Genomic DNA, 20,047 nt, shown 5'->3' on the forward strand with positions numbered 1-20,047 from the left:
AATAAAATACATGATACAAAAATTACACAACACCTTGACAAATGTAATGTGATGGTACTAGTAGGTTACATAGCGAGATGCACGTTGATTGTGTTGTAATAGTGCTCTGAAGGGGCGGTGACTTAGCGCTGGGAGCAAACCGAGGGGAGACTCAGAGCATCAAAAACAAATGTGAAACTTAATATTTTGAGCCAATCTAGCATTTTCAAAACAATACAAGGTAACTCGCTAGTCTAAATATGTTGTTATATGTGTTAGCAGTTAATACCCGATAAAAGTAAAATACCCTCATCAATATTCACAATATGTCTTCTTAACGTTTTTTTAATGACCTCTGGCTGACCATCCTTTTCTTCTTTCCCCTCAGAGCCGCGTGGGAGTGCAGGGAGAATGAGGAGTCGGCGGGGCAGGGGGCAGCAGCATGAGTGGCCGGTTCATCTCCGCCTCTAGACCCAGGGCGCTCATGTCTCTATGGGGGTACTGCGTGTGTCTGCTGGGCTGCTGCGCTGTGGTGGTGAGGGGGGCACCGGGGGATCCACCAGGGGGCGCAACCTCCTCCTCCTCCTCCTCCTCCACGGGGACAGGCTTCAGCGGAGCCAATGGGCCCCTGGGCTGGCTCCTGTCCGATAAGGGTCCCTTCCACCACTCGCAGGAGTTTACAGACTTCACAGAGAGGTACCAGCAAGGATTCACCACCAAGTACAAGATCTACAGGTAAGGAGAGGGTCATTTGAGCTGAGGGGTATGAATGAAGTTAGACATCGAATCTTGATTTGTGGCAATACCCTGTTTGTGTGTGATAGTTGGAGAAGTTTTACAAGTAGTCCTTAGAACATCGATGAAAAGACTGGAGAGAGTCTGGACGGCTTGCAAAAAACTAAGTTGCAAATGCGACTAAGAGACGTTCAGGTGCATCTAGTAATTTATCATTAGCACTAAAACTTTGCAGATATACTTACTAATAAAAATGGCTATCGTATGGCAGTTTTCACATTACCATAGCGCACTAAAACAATTAAACAGCACGTGCTCAGTGGCGCTTGCCGGAAAGGCCGTTCTTACCTCGTGCAGTTGAAAGCCTCTCCTGCTATTGATCAGATTGCGCTGTTACGTGCAGCGGGTGTCCAAGTATAGACTGTATGTATAAATGGACATAGCTATTGGCTTTTTATACAGTCTATGATACACACGGACGTCTCCAGATGTGATATTGGGATGTGGGAAATTTGATCCACAATCCTGCAGATGGCTTTAGTTACTTACTACTTACTTTTTTGTCAGGTGTGTGAATTGCATCAAACGTTAACTATCTATAATCCTGTTGCATAAATGAAATGGAGAACAACTATTATGTTCACCTTATATATTCAAGTTGTACACTTCCCTCAGGAATTAGACTTTTTTGTTTGTTTTGAACATAGAAAGAACTTTGTAACTCTTGAAAATACCTACTTTTGAATTAAACAAGCGTAAAATCCTGACTAAAGCTGCTTGAGACTAGGACTAAACCAGAACTACAGAAGCAACGTTAAACCATATGAATCAGAACACAGTGAAGAAGAACCAAGTCTATACCAAGATTAAACTGGACAATGTGTAGACTAGACTCAGCCAGAACCAAACTAAAACTAAACCAGGACTAAATACGAACAAAACCGGAACAACACTGAGATGACACAGCCAATATGAGAATGCTAACCGCTAATGTCTAATAAATTTAAATGCTAATGCTTTTTAGTATTACTGCTTTAAGGTCCATTAACATTAACATCTCCAGGAAATAGTCAGTGCCGCCTGCTATTCAGACCCATTCAAAATGTTCAAAACCATTACGCAGTTACACCACATTGACTCAGTTACCAGATGCTTTTCAAAATCACAAATTAGGTACTTATTTTGTTGCTTGGTAATGGCAAGAGAATGTTTTTAAATGAGTAGGCACTTTTACATTGCATAGTCTGAATGATTGAACCACAAAACAGGACAAAAGCCAAATTATGACTAAATCGGGACTAAATCAGGACTACACAAGGACTGAACCAGGACTACACCAGGACTGAACTAGGACCAAATATGGACAACAGGAGTAAACCAGAACTAAACAGTACAAAAGCCAAATTATGACCAAATCAGGACTAAAACAGGACTTACTGAGGACTAAACTAGGACTATACAAGGACTAGAGCGAAACTAGACTAGGAGACAAGGAGTAAATAAGGACTAACCAACCACTAAACTAGGATTAAACCAGAACTAAATTCTGACTAAAACAGGACTACACATGGGGTGGATAAGGACTAAACAAGCCAAAACCTAGATTAAGACTAAATCAAGAGTAAAACAGGACTTAATCAGGACTAAGATAGGACTAAACCAAGACTACAGAGGGACTAAACCAAGATTTAGCAGATGAAAAGCTTAAACCAGGGCTAAATCAGGACTAACCGATGGCTAAACTGGGACTACAAAGGGACTGAACCAGGATTAAACAGGACAAGCCAAATTATGACTAAAGCAAGACTAAACCAGGACTAAACCAGGACTAAACCAGGACTGAACCAGGACTAAACCAGGACTGAACCAGGACTAAACCAGGACTAAACCAGGACTAAACCAGGACTGAACCAGGACTGAACCAGGACTAAACCAGGACTAAACCAGGACTAAACCAGGACTAAACCAGGACTAAACCAGGACTAAACCAGGACTAAACCAGGATTAAACTATTACTAAGCTAAGATTAAACCAGGACTAAATCAGTATAGGCTGAGACAAAACCAGGACTATTCTGGGACTGAGCAGGACTAATCAGGACAAAAGCCTAAATCGACACCAGGACTACACAAGGACTGAACCAGAACTAAAACAGGATTAGACTAGGAGACCAGGCCTAAACCAGTACTAAATCACAATCCCTCTGCACTACTTGCAGTGCTTTCCATGTTACACTATTTTACACTGACCCACTTTGAAACAAACACCATTCCTACACTTTCCCACTTTACCAAATTGCGATTGAATTCCCAATATCCAGCCGTGCATTTCCGTACTCAGAACTCCTCCATTCCCTGTCTCCTTCACAGTAGGAGTGAGCCGTAGGACGCGGATTGTAAACTGCTTAGCTTGTTCAAAAGCGTGGCGCGTCTAGTATGGATTCTTTCTTTTTTGTGGATATGACAATGATGTGGTTACATGAGTAGACCGCATGCTGGTTGGAAAGTGAAAGTAAAGATTTCGTGGAGGGGAGGGGGTAAGCAGCGAGGAGAGGCTGAAGTCAGAGTGAGTTGGCTGGGGTGTGACAAAGGAGAAGTAGGGCTGTGGAATATAACAGGTTTGAATTAAATCGAGATCCAATTGTCAGTAGCAATGTTACAAAAAATGGGATCATTATCTGATTTCTGGATTTCTTTCTAATTGTTCACTTGTGCAGGTTGATAAGAAAAAAAATGAATCTAATCTAAAATTTAGAGGAAAAAAATAATAATAATTTGTTTGAAAAAATATATAAATAAATAATAATAAATAAATCATAATTATTTCTGACTGTTTATGTACATGAAAAAATATTAAAAAACATATTTAAAAAAAAGAAATCACTCTCAATAAATTGAAAAATACAGTAAAAAGTTAAAATAATAAAAAACTTAGTTTTCCCCCCATTCATACAATACAAAATAAAAAAAAAAATAAAAAAATTAACAAAATAAAAATATATAGCATATCTTTTTTTTAGCATTATTTTTAGCATATCTTTTTTTTTTTTTTTTTTGCCATATCTTCCAGTATAAGAGGCAGACTTGAGCAGTCCTGTGGTGCTGTGCTGCTAGTAGTTGTGTAGAATACAGGAGTGTGTGTGTTGGAAAGCAGCAGGATGTAGTTTGACAATGCCTGACACATTGACTGCTCCCCCACTGTTCCCAAAGCCGTGATAAAGGAACGAAAAAAACAGCTCTCAGCACGCGCTATGTGTGGAGCTGTATGGAATTATACTGTAGGGTTACTGCATGTGGAAAATAGGGCGGTCGATTGTCAACTAAAAAGGGGGCATGTCAAAAACTCTCAAAACTATTACGCATCTCTGTGTATCTGACCCAAACTACACTCACAAGTAGGGATGCACCGATACTGATACTGGCATCGAATACTGAAAAATTTGCCGGATGAGGTATTGGCTCCATTATTTCGGTTAAGCCAGGCCTTTAATTGGACATAATAAGACTATTTACAGGCTGATGGAGCGTCTCGTGATGTTTGAACTTATCTCCATACAAAGCTCTTCAGTGGCTATTTGAAGAATAAATAACAGTTGCGTAACACAGTTGGATCGCTTGTGTAATAACGTCACTGTGTTTTAAGGAAATAAGTGCCATTTTCTGTCCCTACACCGGTATCAGTTGATATCGGGCATCTGCAGAAGTATAGGTATCGCTATCGGAACAGAAAAAGCTGAATCGGTGCATCCCTACTCACAAGACTACGATTGCAGGAGTCCTAGTACACACAGAGTACTATGAACCAATGTATCTATATAAAGGCTTTTACATTTAAATACCAAAAATCTTCAGCTAACTCACTAACTTCTCCTCTCTGTTGTTGTGCCATATAAATCCTTATAATCTAAAATATGATAATCTGAGTTCTACTTTTAAGATAAATGGGACTATATTATGCAAAACTAAAACAGCAGTTACCATGGTGACACAATGTACTCTGCCAAAAAGTTTTAAGATAAAGTGGATTTAAACAACACATTTTCAGGAACCTGTGATCAGTATTCATCGTCACGTTGTGGTGGTTGATGGCTAATGCTAGCTAGCCTGTGACTGTAATGTGATGTGAGAGGGACCGCAGAAACCATCTCACCTGTTGTAGTTTCATTTACCGTAAATTTCGGACTATAGAGTACACCTGAATATAAGCCGCACCAGCCAAATTTGGAAAGAAAATCAATTTTGTACATATATAAGCCGCACCTGAATATAAGCCGCAGGTTTTTGTGTTGTAACATGTGATATTTACACAGAAAGATGGTACACAGAAGGGTTTTTTTTGTTTTAATTTAGTAAATGCTTTTTTTCTTTTTTTAAACTGTCTGAAAAGCATCAGTTCATAATCTTTCCCCATGTCTCACTTTTGCATTTACTGTTAGAGTGCCCCCCAGTGGCCGTTAGGCAGTAAAAATCTATAAATTAGCCGCACTGTTGTATAATCCGCAGGGTTCAAAACGTGGGAAAAAAGTAGCAGCTTATAGTCCGAAATTTACGGTAAGTCTGTTTTTATGGTCAGATTGTGTTAAAACAAAGCTCACATTAAAGTCAAATCTGAGTAACAGAGCTTTAGACAGAGCAGTGCCCGCAGTTAGCATCATAATTCCAGAGAATGTTGAGCTGCAAAGTATGAGGCTTTCTGTGGAATTTCTGAACATTATATTGAATTTGTGTATTTCAGATGTGGTAGTGTAGTAAACATGTTCACATCACAGTGGTAACAATGGTCAAATAGATTAACTCGCAATTTTACATGATGCAACAGTTACTTACTTTTACATTTCGTGTTTTGGATCTGAAGCAAATTCTCCAACTACAAAGCAGAATGAGCTTCTCATTTTGGGTTGCCAGATTCTATGACTAAACGTTTGCAAAAAAGAAAAACAACAACAACAAAAAAACTCTTGAGTATATTGCAGCTAACAGTTCAAATTCAATTTTGCCCATCTGTCACACTTTGAAAATGGGTGAAATCTAGTAATGGAAAATGGAGTCTGAGAAATCCATAGAAAGTGATGACAAAGCCCATTCACACACATGTGCATCAGATGTATTTCATACATGTAGCCTTTTTTACGAGGTCCATCAATATGTCGTCCGATTGACAGAAGAGCTCTGTCAGCAGATTCAAATGTGATATTGATTTGAATACAAGAACACATTGCTGCAAACTGCATTATCAGAGTCATTACAATGATTTTACAATGAGAAAAAAATATATTCAACAACTATGGTTAGTATTATAGTATTACAATAATGATCTTATAAATTCTCTTAAAGATTCACCATGTAAGTTTTCTAAAGGGTACATCTTTTTGTTTTTCCAAATATATTCCATAGTGTGGCGTCTTTAAATGAAACATGTCTTTATCCATGGAGACGAGCAGGTGACACAATCAGGTCAATCTGTGGATCTGACCTGCATGTGTTCAAATGGAATAAATACACAATAGATAAGTTTAATGTCACATGTGGAACATCCCAAACAAAGTAATAACATCTTTATGGAGACAACCAGGTGGCCTACATGCCTTAATGTAATAGTCAAAACTATACAGAGACTAAACCAAAACTAAAAGAAGGCTAAATTAAGAAAGTAGCAGCTTTTTATGTTTTAATTACATTGGTCCTTCGTTTATCGCAGGGGTTACGTTCTAAAAATAACCGCAATAGGCGAAATCCGCGAAGTAGTCAACTTTATTTGTTATGCTTTAAGGCTGTAAAACCCCTCACCACACACTTTATACACTTTTGTCAAACAGGCATTAACATTTTCTCACATTTCTCTTAATTAATTAATAGTGACGTGTATTTCACAGTTCAACATTTATGTACATTTGGCTGAACGCATTTTGGCTGATTAACAATGGTCTATAGTTGCTTAGCCAATCAGGACGCAGAACACAATGCACATTCCTATGCTGTAAAAAACTTGTACAATTTCACAAAAAAATCCGCAAAACAGCAAAAGGTGAACCGGGATATAGCGAGGGACCACTGAAACACTTTTTAAAGGAGGCATATTGTGCAGAATCACTATACACACCCACTGTACTTATTTCTGTACTTATTTCCTTCTCCAATGTTATTTTCTTAATTGGCGAAACACATGGCATTCAGCAGCATTGCTTATCCTTTTTGACACAAATCAAATTAAAATGTGCAAAATCATGATTTACGGGTGTCATGGATTATAATTATGTAGCAGACAAAAGTGCAAGATGTCTTATTTAAGCAATTACAATATATAGGGATAGAGAACAGTGCTGAAAAGAAAACAAATATATATACAGTATACACAATGGTATGTCTCGTTTATTTGTATTCTTCAATGGAAATCAATTACACGTTTTGAAGTACAATCTGTCTATGGCTGCTCACACTTGCATGTTAGGTCTCTCACCATCGCACAAAGAGAGACCCTGAATGCACTGAACCCTGAACAGCGGTACAGCTGAAAGAAAGGACATTTTGAGGGACAGTCCGATTCTGGGAGGAGGTGATGGATTCTCGAGCTCCTGTCCCTGGTTGTGTCCCCCTCCGTCTGCAGCTAAATGCCAGTGTCACTCAGAGCCTTTTTGGATTGGCACCCGCTCGGACGGAGGACACTAAACTGCATCGGAATAACAGGCTTTGGAGGCAGCGGACTGGCACTAATGCACCCACGCACCAGGAGGCGGAGAAGGGGAGAGGGGGAAGAGAGGGAGGAATAGTGAAGGGAAGACTTATAGAGAGAGAAAGACCAGATTTATTTTATTATTGTTTTTGTTAAAGGTGAAACATGTAACCTCTATAATAAAAAATGCATTATTCATACAGTCTACACTTGGCTTTACACGAGGCTGCCAATCCGCACTATTCCAACCACCACTTTCACTCACTCACACCCCATTCATACAAGACAATGTGGGTGAAGTGTCTTGCGTAAGTGCACAACAACAGTATGTACTAGACTAGAGCCTTCTGCCCCACTGTGGCACCTGGAATTCTCCGCAATCTCCCACCGAACTACTAACCAGGCCTTACTTAAGTCAGCTAACAACAACCAGACACACTGCAATGGCTGACGCTGTTGCGAGTGACTGCGGGCAAAGTCGAAGTGTCAGCATCTCGTCTCGAACCAGCGACTTAAGTTTTCCCCACAAGCGTGATATAACCACTACTGTACTTACGCAGGACATAACCAACTCCCTTTTGTTTTTTTTTTTTTGGAGCAGGTTTCTCTACTCACACAATCAAGTTTAACTGTAGCCTGCTGCGAAGAACACGGCACGCTGGGTTACGACTTGCTTTTCAAGTGGATGTGCTGAGCAAGATTCTAAACCTGGTCCTCAGAGTCGAGTCTAGTGTCTTACGAGCTGCAGCATTAGCACGAGAAAAAACCTTTGACGTAGAAACAAAGCAGGTGATTACCTACTGACTTTTGGTGTTTGGAAACATCTGCTCGTACAATTTGTTAAATCGGTGTCAGCTGTCGGCAAATCTGTTAAAGTAGCGATAGTTAAAAGGTTAAACAGTGAAAGATGAATGGTTTTGAATAGTAAGTGTTGATTATAGTGAAAGATTTGGTTATTATTATGGTTTTAGGTTAAAAATAGCTATAGTTACATATTTATATAGAACTCACTTTGGCTCCATCATGTTACTTATATATGTCTCAGAAGTGCGGATTAAGGTATCCAGTAGGGGGAGACATTTACAATTGAAATCAATGGATATGTTTTATTTGATTTTGATTAATAGTATCGGAAATATGGAAGATTCAACACTAATTGATACTAAAACTTGTAATGAAACCCGATACTCACTTGAACATGTATTAATACTAATGGACCTTTCTTGAATAGCTTTAGAATGATCATTAGCTGTATTAGAACGAGAATAAGACACATAGACTAGTATACGCCCATGGACCACTATGGAAACTACCTGGACGACTGAGGGATTATACAGATGCAATTCCACAGGGTAATATAAAAGAAAGTACGATTTAATGTTGAAAATTGCATTCTATTGTCTAAAAAAAGTGTTGTTTTTGTATTATTGTAATCTGTAGATACTGAAATACTGTTCCTTAGTCTCAAAATCAACTGTGACAACACTAAGCGCCAAGAAAGGGAGTATCCAACTCTATTGTCTCATCATTAACATGGCAGTTGTGGCATTTCCATTTCCAGCGTTGGTAATACTAACAGAGCCAGCCCGCGTCCCCTGCAGTGTCTGGTATTGATCTCACACATGTTCATTCACAAAACACAAACCTGACAACTCCATCACCTCCTCTCCCCCGAGCACAAGTGGCCTTTCCAGCTTCTACAACGGCCATTTATCTAATTACAGCAGAAATCCAATTTTCACTCGAGGCTGAAACGCGACACACGGATGTACACGCTATCACTACTTTATTAGGTTTGTTTTTTTGCGTTCCTTTGAGTTTTTTTTTTGAATACGGTGCATGGGTAGAGCTGTCACTTAGCGAGACACCTGGGGAAGAAAGACTTTGGAGTTGTCAGGCTGCAGTGTATGATTTGTGTTGAGGAGGGAGAGAACTTAAAACTAGAAAACAAGTCAAAATGTCTCCCAGCGTAGAGACGTCGACAAGCTATTCAAGAGTCTTTAAAGGAGATTGACTTTTTGGAGCGTTTAACCATGTATTAATGTTCGTTCATCAAAACATACTTGAAGTTTAGGGCGGAAACGATTAACCAGCTATCGGGGCAACAGTTGTGCAGCGGTTAGAGCTGTGGTCCCTCAACCCAAATGTCGATTTCCGCTTTGACCAAGTTCTGTCGTTTTGACGTGTCCTTGGGCAAGACACTTCACCCATCTTGTCTAGTATATGAGAGGCGTGTGTGTGAGTAACTCTATCCAGACTCTAAACACATACGAAAAGACCTTTTTATAACTGACTGGAATTATTAAATACAAATTACAGATTTTATTGATTATACATTTCATCTATAAATATTCTTCATCTAGAACCCTTTAGTTTGCTTTTCTCTATGTCTCAGTGCACAATAGAAATGATCTCTTGTTTCATTCTGTTTATGAAGTTGTCTTGTACCGAGACTCAGAAACTGCTACGTTTTGAAATTTCCCTGAATAGTTACGTCATAGGCAGATTTCCTGTAAAGTTTTTAAGTTCATAAATCATCGCCGGACATTTATGCCATCAAATTACATTAAAGTTGCAGGCTTATATTAGCATTAGCAATACTTTTTTGGCAATCAAACACCAAACATCAATGGTGGATGGATGGAACTTGTGTTTTCTAGCACTGTGTCCCAATTCGACGGTTGCAATCTTCGAAGTACCGCTTGAAGTACCCGGCCGACAAGTCCTCCTTGTAGCCTTCATCGGGCTTACATTAGCTTACGTTATGTCGCCTAGCAACCGTGATGGCTGCTGAGCTATATCGCTGTTGACTCATGCCCTAAAGGTGTAAAATAGAGACTGAAATTATTAGTTTCTTAATTAATATTCTTTATTATTTCATAGAAGAAGAGTCAAGGTGTCGACATTGCAACCGTTCATTTCTGTTTAGATTGAATGAAGTAAGGATTAATCTTTCCCTTTGAATATGAATAGGCAAATATAACGTTTGAGATCATTTTGTTTATAGCAGTGTGTGAAGTTTGCTCGGATGCACGCTTTGTTCACGCCCGATCTCCACGGAAACGTAGGGCAGATTTGTCAACTGCATTCATCGGGTGCATGAAATGGGATAGGCCGGAAGTTACGCAAGTGTCCTTTAGTGCACTAGATGAATTGTGCATTTGTTGAATGGGGACATGGCCTTGGTATTGTAAGTTCTACAACATGAAATACCAAACCAAAAGTATTCAAGGATATGTTTTAAGAGAAAAAAAAAGAAGAAAGGGGGAGGGAGACAAGAAAGAGGGAGGTAAGTGAATGAGAGAGACTGAGAGAATGAGAAAGAAAGGGTAAAGGGAGGTAGAGAGAGAAAGGGGAGTAGTATCGGGAAGAGATGTTTTTGTATTTTGTGTTTCGTCAAAGTTTGTTTTATTTTTATTTTATGAATGCCTTTTATTCGACCATATTTTATATTTTGCTATATATTGTTTTATGCTGCACCATATCGCCAATGCACAGAGAGAAAGAGAGGAGAGATGGAAAAAAGAGCGAGTGGAGAAATAGAGCGGTGGAGGACACAGCACTTCTTTATCCCCTCACTCCTCTGGCCCATTGCGCATTCACCGCTAGTCGCATTAGCACAGAGATAAACTGCCTTTAGCTAACACACATACGAATACATGACAGCTAACAGATATGCTTTTCACTGCACTGAGGTCGGCCGCCAAAGTCCATTTTCAATTATCATGAGTCGAATAAGGGAGCTAACATGTGGAGTAGCAATCCTGAATGCAGTTCTTGAGTCAGGGAGTATCTAGCTGGAAGATAAGCTTAGTTTAGCCTCTTTTTAAAGGCGCTGTTCCTGATTTTTACTGCCTTAAAACATGCAAAACAGAATTAATTCATTTTTGCAGTGGTTTTAAATTATTCCTCACTTACCTTATGCATTCTGAGCATCCTAATTATTCACAGTGATGAGTTTATAAGCACTTTTCACAACTTTCAAAGGTCAGACCGGAGTTTTGCCATCACTGTGAAGATAACAACAAGCATGCTAATCACACACTTCCTAATAATTGGATGATTATTTATAATTCGATGCTTATATTACACATCAAACTTATTTTGACCTCAACGGCTACATTTACAATATATGTGCACTGGGGTAAAAAGATTTTTGTTCAAATAAATGGACAAATAATTGGTTACCGGCCCTTTAAGGCTAATGTTTGGACCCATGAATGTACTTCTGGACTCAGAGTGTACATAACTGGAGGATTAGATTACTGTGGATATCTAGTTTTGACTTGCTAATGGGTGAAAGTTGATATCCAATGACAATCAATCCGAGAACAGTGTTATGTGATTAGTGTCAGAAGAAACATCTCGATTTTACTTGCTATGAGGATAGATATTACCACTCCATCTTCTGGCAGCAGAGGGAATTACCATGGGGTGAAAAAACAAAGACAGCAGAAATGAGCAAGTCTGGCATTGATTTATTTACTTAAAAACATTGTCAGTCCTCTGGATTTCTACCTATAATGTCACAAATCTGGGAAATTTGAAACAGAAAGTGATTTGTGAGGTTTGTACCCTTGACAGTCTTGTAAACAGGATTAATGAAACAAGCGTGAATGAAGCTAAATGCAACTCAGTGATTGTTTTTGATGAGGTAACAACATCTTTATGAAATCAAACTTAAAAAATGAATTGGAATTATTTAATTTTGTTTGTAAATTTGCCACAATTCTTATTTGTTGTTACAATGATCTATTAACCGTTTAACATCAACATTTCGGCTCTGTATCTTCTTGTCGTGAGGTGAAATTGACAACTTCTTGCAACCATTTCTTCAATTTGTTAAACCATATACTCTTAAATAATTTTTTGGATTGAAAGTCATCAATGTTACGAGAAAGATTTGCTTTTGCCTCGTGTTCTGATTTTTTCTATTTATTAGCTACAATGGCTGATACTGTGGGTGGAATTGCTTAGAATCAAAATTTTTTCCAATTTTTTTCTTTTCCCCAGATTCCTTTTCATGTCAGCCTTGATGTCACCACCTGAGCTCGCAGCTGCACAGAAAAACACTCTCGGCTCCTACAATCTTCTGAAGAGCGGAAAATTTGCAAAACTTTCAATAGCAAATGATTTTGTTGTTAGCATGCCCCGCACATAAACATGCTTACAAACTCATCCTCTTGAAGAATCAGAATGTTAGAAATATGTTAGGGAGGTGAGGAATGAGTTTGGACTGGTACTGTTTGTCATATTTGAGTACGCGGGCATTTAAAGGTGCAGTATGTAACTTTTTTTTATAACTGAGAGTGTCCATGAAGATAGAATAGCCAACTTTACAACTGATTCTACATTTAAACGCTCTGCAAAATCAGAAATTGTGTAGAAAAACTTCGAAATTAGGGTGAAATTAGGGTGTTTTGACGAAGAACGACGTACTGGCTTTGCTTTGGCGTTTGTCTAAGGAGTTATCCCACAATCCTTTGCAATGTGACATCACGGTCTATTTTTAGCAACTGTTGTCAAGTATTTCATAGGGTATAGCATTAAGCGTATCTATCTAAATGGAGACAGACCGGTGACACCATGAAACCAAGTTAGAGGTCAGATCAGTGGAGAGGCAAGTCGGCTCACAGTAAGAATGAATGTTTATCGAGGTGGTAATAAGCAATAAGAATATCTCCTATGGAACACTGCAGGCAAAGCAATAACAACTCTACTGGGGCGAGACTCTACAGCTGAATAGGAAAAAAATCTTTAAGGTTTGTGTGTAGTTTAGTAAGTTAAAGTTTTTCAACATATTGTGTGGTGTCAGTTATAAGTGAGATGTCTTTCTAATCCCTCAGTAAAGTAAAATCTGTCAACTGGACAAAAACAACTTTTGTATTTTACTACTTATAAATGCAGAATTTTATGTGAAAAATGGCTAAAATTGCACATATTTGGGACATAGATTTCATAACATTTCTTGACATATTTGCAGAGTTTTGAATTCAATCATAAATCAGGCTTAGAAATATTAACAAATCCTTTTACATGATCTGTCAAAATTGTAATGCAAGTACGAAATTGTAAAGTTTGGTGTATGTAGATGCTATGGAGGTGACCCTTATGTCCCTATGGGAGAACAATGCATTTCAAGAAAACTACCCTTGAAGTTACAATGCCCCATATAACTCTATACAAAGTGATTAAATGAAAAAAATATGACATCTTCAGGTGCTGATTGGACAATTTGGACAAAGTGCCTTTACGTTCCCTTCTAAACTACATGGAACTAAGACTACTGTAATTTTTGTGTGATGTTGTTTCTATCTAATCACGAGAGCTTGCTTTTCTCCCTCTTGCAGGGTTTCAGATGACATCACAACAGTCTAATGGGCCAATAATATTTAATACCAATGGCCACGAACAAAAATGAATATAATTAAATGCAAATTATTGTTTTAATTCAAGAAGGTAATGGGTCTAGTAGAAATTATCTGGTTCATCTGGCATTTGTGAATTGACATTTTGGATATTTCATGGCAAAGTTCAGTGTAATCAATAGAAAAAAAGGCTGTTGCCCCCCATCTCGGACTATGACATCATCACTTTCCAGGATTTGAAAACCACTGATATATTCAGTCAGCATCTGCACCCACTGCAGTGCACTCCTCTTACTGCATTCCCATTCATTGTGCTGTACGGACCCTGCACACAAAGCCAGTAAAGTGATTTTGGCTGTTTGAAAATGACACTACAAGATGCTGAGCTGTACAATCTCCACTAAATGTGCCTCCAAAAGTCATGTTCGGCACATTTTCTAATGGCTGAAAATGAATGAAATCGCCAGTGAAAACAGACACTTAACAATATTACTGCTGCGGGGACAGGGACAGAGACACTTCTCATTACAGAAGTGCAGACATTGTGTTCGAAGGTAACATTAAAGATGAAATACTACTCAACTTCTCATCCGATTGTTTCTATGGAGATTGGAATGTTCCATAGGGATGTAACGATATCCAAATCTCACGGTATGATATTTTGTGGAGTCTAAGAAAAATCGTGAATATGCTACTTTTTTGACAAGCCTTTGGTTCTGACATAAACCAGAGAATGAAGCTATAAAAGGGCTTAATGACAGGTATTTCTTCATGTAGCACTGAAATGTACTTCCCTCTTTTTTTAGCTATAGCTGCACCGTAACAATTAAAGCAAATAAACTTGTACTTTGATATACTGTGACAGCCTACCATATTATTGTGAATTTGACAATACAATAACACAGTATCGTTCCACAGTCTGTCACTGAGAGTATCCATCTTACATTCATTCAATTTCTAGGTTTCAGATATTGAAATTTTGTGTCACGATTATCATCATCAGCCAAAATAATTGCGCTTAACGATTATGTCACGATAATTATTAAAGTTGCTGACACTTGGATGTTTCCATGTTGTTCCAACTCATCAGTGAAAACGACTACGATCTAGCAGAGAATATTCTGGATGAGCAGGGCCATCAACTGAAATTTGGGGGCCCGGGGCAAAAAAGTCTCACATGGGCCCCCATCTCATACAAATTTATAGGAAGAGAGTCCAATTCTGGGCCAACACACCCCTTTGTCCCTCCATCCACTTTTACAGTCTATGGTCGATGTCTTAGTCAACCGGAATTTGTATTAATCAGCAAATTATTTTATTTTATATCGTTGGTCAGATTAAACTCATGATTCCCAAGTTTCATCTGTCTGTACATAAATACATTGTTTCCTAATATGGAGATACATAATAGTTTTGAGAGCTTTTGAGAGCATAGACGACTAATTGATTGACAGGACGCTGCCTTTAGTCAACCATGATTTACTTTAGTCCACCACAGCCCTAGATACACACCTAAATCCTATGATATCATTTAACCGATATTAGCACTTTTTACCATTACAACGCTAACTTGGAACAAATATATATATCATACAGAATGGGTAATTTTTACATCTCTTCTTTCATAGCAAAGTGCAGCCAGCGTTACGTATTTTTGACGTATTTCCTGGAGACTAACTGTTAATGAAGTAGCTGTTTGAGAAATCACACTCTGGGCAATTAGCACTTCCTCGTTGACTGCTCTTTATTTTCAAATGTGAGAAGATCCCACATACATTCACCATTACTCGCCTGAGAGATGGTGACGCTAATAAAAACATCAAATGAGCCAGAAATGATGGAGTGCTAACTTCGGGCTCATTAGTGATTGGAGCTGTGCACTTAAATGTAGTTTTATTGAACGAGAAGAAAAGTATAAATTGCCTGAATGCAAATCTGTGTGTGATTTTTTTTTTTTTTTTTACCGTCTTAAAAATGTGAAACGGTTTGCAGTAGTCCAAAGTTTTTTCTTCACTTAGCTTATACATTCCGAGCATGTTAATTATTCCCTGTTTTATTTTAATTATTCACAACTTTCAGAGGCCAGAGCAGAATTAGATAAAAACTAGCATGCTACCTGAGCACTTCCTGATTCTCGGACAGTATTACACGTTCTAATTAGATGCAGACAGTACACAGCAGACTTATTTTGACCTCAAGAACTGATTATACAATATATGTGTACTGGGGCAAAGGCCAAAAAAGTACAGTATGTCACCTGCATGGTTCCATAGACATAGATATGTTTTATGCCATACTGCGGAGGATTATAGTCAAAGGAACACTATTTCCATGGAAACAAGTGCAAGTGGTCCTCCTCCAGGTCAAATAAAAGGCAGGTTTGTGGAGATGCAAGCCCGCTCACAGTAAGGCTAAGGAAGTAAGGATTTTTGTACAATAAAAACAACCAAAATGGGCTAAAAAGATACATATTGTGGCTTCATTTTATTTTTTAGCACACACTAGTCAGGACGCATCCATTAGTTTAGTCTTTTATAGAGTAGTATTTTTTTATGGCTCTCCAAGTAATTTCACATAATGCTTTTGCAGATTTTTTTTTTTTCTTTTTTTCCTGTTAAATTGTTGTCACATTTACCGGGCTAATGCTGCACTAGAAAAGTTGCATAGTGCCCTTTTAACAGCATTTTTTTTTTTTCCTCAAACAATTTCAAGTACTCCATCTGCATCCATTTGAAAAGATTAGCCTGCATGTGGTAGCTTTTCTTGTTCCTGGTGTATTTATTGTGAACAGACCAAGGTCAGACTGAAGGTTGGCTTGGATTGACGTTTAACAAACACATTTAAACAATATAATGTACTGTATGTGTCATTATTATGGTATGTATTCAAATCCACCAGGCTTTGTAGTGTTGAGGGACAAAATGTGCATACGTGTCGTTCATGCATAGTTATACCTTCAGGGACTTGGTTAGCCAGGCTGTGAAGAAAACACAAAGGTTAATTGTGTGTTCTGTAAATGTTAGTGTAGTACTATATGTAAACTATCTTATACTTAGAGGGATGGGGTATAGTGGATACTGACTACGGCAAACATTTTGGATTTAAAAAAAAAAAAATTTCTCTACTGCTTCTTGTTTGGGTTTTTTTTTTTGTGTTATTTTCTTCAGCTTTTTTTTCTCCACAAACTGCCACTTGTCTGGCTGCGTTCCCTCTGATCACTGAAAGTGGCAGGGGCATTGCAGTGAAAGGTGATACAGTCCTTGGTGTTATCACATTTAGAATATGATCATATCATATGATCCCCCACAAACTAAACTGACTTATCAAGATGGTCCAAAATCAGACTGCCTGCCTTGTGTTAATATGTCCATACTGAGAGTTTCTGAAATGCACCAAATTTTATCTTGGTCTCTGCCTCAAAATATATTAGAGTACAATCTATTAATATTAATTCAATTTATCTTTACTCCGGACTCATGGCTCATTATTAAAACAGACAAGTACAGTGAAAATACAAACAGTAAACATTTATGTTTTAAAAAGACAGTCATACCAGTGTCTTCACATCTTTGACTGATTGGTGAGGTTGAACTGAATCTTATATTTGTGAGTGACATTATTATTTCATGTCCCACCGGGAGGAGGCCCCGGGGAAGACCCAGGACACGCTGGAGGGACTATGTCTCTCGGCTGGCCTGGGAACGCCTTGGGGTCCCACCGGAGGAGCTGGAGGACGTGTCCGGGGTGAGGGAAGTCTGGGAGTCCCTGCTTAGACTGCTGCCCCCGCGACCCGGCCCCGGATAAGCGGAAGAAAATGGATGGATGGATGGATTATTATTTCATTTTCTGACTTATTTAGTCTACAAATAAAACTGTACTTAAAGTTCTTAGTGCAGCTTGTTCAGGTGTTCATTCTTGCAGTGACAAACATCTCAGTCGCACTAGTCCATCGCGGCCTCCTCAAGAGCACCCGTAAAGCTTCATGATAAGCCACCTGCAGCCTTTGGACATTGGCTTCTTTGTAATATAAAAAAAAAAAAAAAACTATATGATAATATTACACAAGTATATGAAATATAAACAATATTATTTCTTCAAAAAGATAAAATGCATAAACCAGAGTCATTTTGATCGCATGTGTTGTGTCTGTTTTGATACAGAGCTCTGGAACTCGAGAATGAGTTGCTAAGAGAGTTTAGGGACTTGCCAGAAAATATACAGCGTACATAACTCTTTTGTTTCTTAATATTTTTATTTTATTTTTTCAGAGCATTTAGAACTACCCTTCCCACATTAACCTGAGCAAATACAGCACCGAGGAACCAACCCTCATTGTACAGTGGTACTTTCAGTCACATGGGTCAAATTCACAAACCCAGCAAAGACAGGGGGCAGTATGTGATCTCCACAGACCTGACTAGTCCCGATTTCTTCCTGTGGGGCGATCTTAAAGAAAAGGTGTTTTTGAATAAACCACAGACAATAAACGACTTAATAATAATATCGAGGATCAAATAAGAGCCATAAGCCCGGAAATGCTTTCAAATGTTATGCAGAGTGTGTTGGACGCGGCGATTTAGTGTGAAACCGAAAATGGTGGACACTTAAAAAACATTATTATTGAAAATTAGGTCATTTTTACTTCCCCTAGTTTAAGTAGTGATAGGTTCAAGTGTAAGTGAACAGTTATAACTGTATATATTGCCAAAAATCTCAAAAGGTTCAATTTACCAACTGCTAAAATTTGGTGGGTATCACTTAAGAATTATAGGAGTTATTGAAGATTTAAAAGTGCCTGTACCTTTTAAAGACATTTACAATTGTGTTTTAGCATTACATTACAACATTTGTTTATTCAACAGTAGATTTTGAGAGACACTGAGAAAAAAATTTATGATTTTTATGTTTTACTGGACAAATCATCATTGTGTGCTCACTTAATCTACAGATACATCACACATTTCCCCAAAAATTTTACTTTTTGTGAAGCTCAAATACAATAAGGCTAAAAACTGAGTCCCAAAAGCATGTGCATGTGCAAGCTGCGGCGAAATGTTTTAATAACCTAGCAGGTTATAAAGTTTCAGAAAGAGATTTTAAATTCAATTGTAGGTCGTGTGGTCATTAGTTTCCACAAAGCTGATTACTTTTGCACGAGCTTTCAAACTTTTTAATTTTATGGAAAGTCTATGGGAAAAATGAATGAAAAATGTACTTCCAGTACTGAGGGGTGGGCACTCACTGTTGAGCTTCATTGCTGTCACTGTGTGGCAGCACTTTCAGTTTTGTTTTGAGTGGGGCTACTCCTTGTGTGTGTGTGTGTCCCTTGCAGGGGCTGCAAGGTTTTACTAATTATGAATTACGATATTTTAATAAATTTGGTTATTTTATAGCGTTTATATAGTAATAAATTATCTTAAATTTTACTTTGCTCCACCTTTTAGTCTTTTAGATATTTGAGTGTTAGACTAACAACCCAGCTTGAGATGGATAATGCCAAATGCACTTTTAATGGCTCTATAAAAAAACACAGCTTTATAGCATCGACCCAGAATCAGTTGTCAGAGAACAAAATTCAGACTAGGAACTTGCTTCGGTATCATGGTGCAACATAAAACAATTAATAATAATAGTAAACATAAATATATAATATATATTATATATTATTATAGTGCAAGAACATTAATTACAGTTGTTTGACGTGACAGTGACCAGTGATATAAAGTGTTCTACTCCAGACACAGTAATTTTATTTTTCTCTTGTTCATTCTTTTTCTGTTTTTGAAAAGCACTTAACTACATAAATATTGAGAGCATTTAAAGCATACAAAGAAGCACAACAGTAAGCAATCCATTGGTTATGCAGTTTTTATTTTTGGAGTAAATTAATGCATTTTAACACATTTTAAAGGAAACGTTCTTTCAATCAAAATGGTTCTAAATGCACAATCTTATCAAATTATGGGTCCAATGTGAAGTTAACATCCTCCTCAGTCCAGAGAATTGTTAGAGCGGACTTGAGGTGGTTGTGGATGTCTCTCAACACATTATGTTATGCACATTATGCAGACAATTTCAATGGAAACGTTTTTTCCATCGAAATGGTTGTAAATGCACATAGTCGTCTAATTGGGCCTAATGAAAGCTGAACGCCCTCCTCACTCTGGAGAAGAAGCGTGACAGGGCAGATGTGGGGGGGTTGAAAAAGGCCGTCAGTGCGTTATTGAGATGGGTCTCAACGGCTGCTTCGAAAGCTGCATTGTCTGGTGCTCGAGCAGCCCTCAGAAGGGCGCGAG

General features: G+C 38.2%; 1 protein-coding gene across 1 annotated transcript in view; it reads left to right on the forward strand.

The window, feature by feature from the left end:
* The first annotated feature begins 421 nt into the window (after positions 1–421).
* Positions 422–20,047, forward strand: part of brinp3a.1 (bone morphogenetic protein/retinoic acid inducible neural-specific 3a, tandem duplicate 1) — a 169,116-nt gene continuing 149,490 nt past the window's right edge. The window contains exon 1 of the mRNA XM_055221544.1: positions 422–714. Within this exon, the coding sequence (XP_055077519.1) occupies positions 422–714 (293 nt within the window). The remainder of the gene's footprint in view (positions 715–20,047) is intronic.

Source organism: Periophthalmus magnuspinnatus, chromosome 4 (assembly GCF_009829125.3).
Source record: "Periophthalmus magnuspinnatus isolate fPerMag1 chromosome 4, fPerMag1.2.pri, whole genome shotgun sequence".
NCBI lineage: Eukaryota > Metazoa > Chordata > Actinopteri > Gobiiformes > Gobiidae > Periophthalmus > Periophthalmus magnuspinnatus.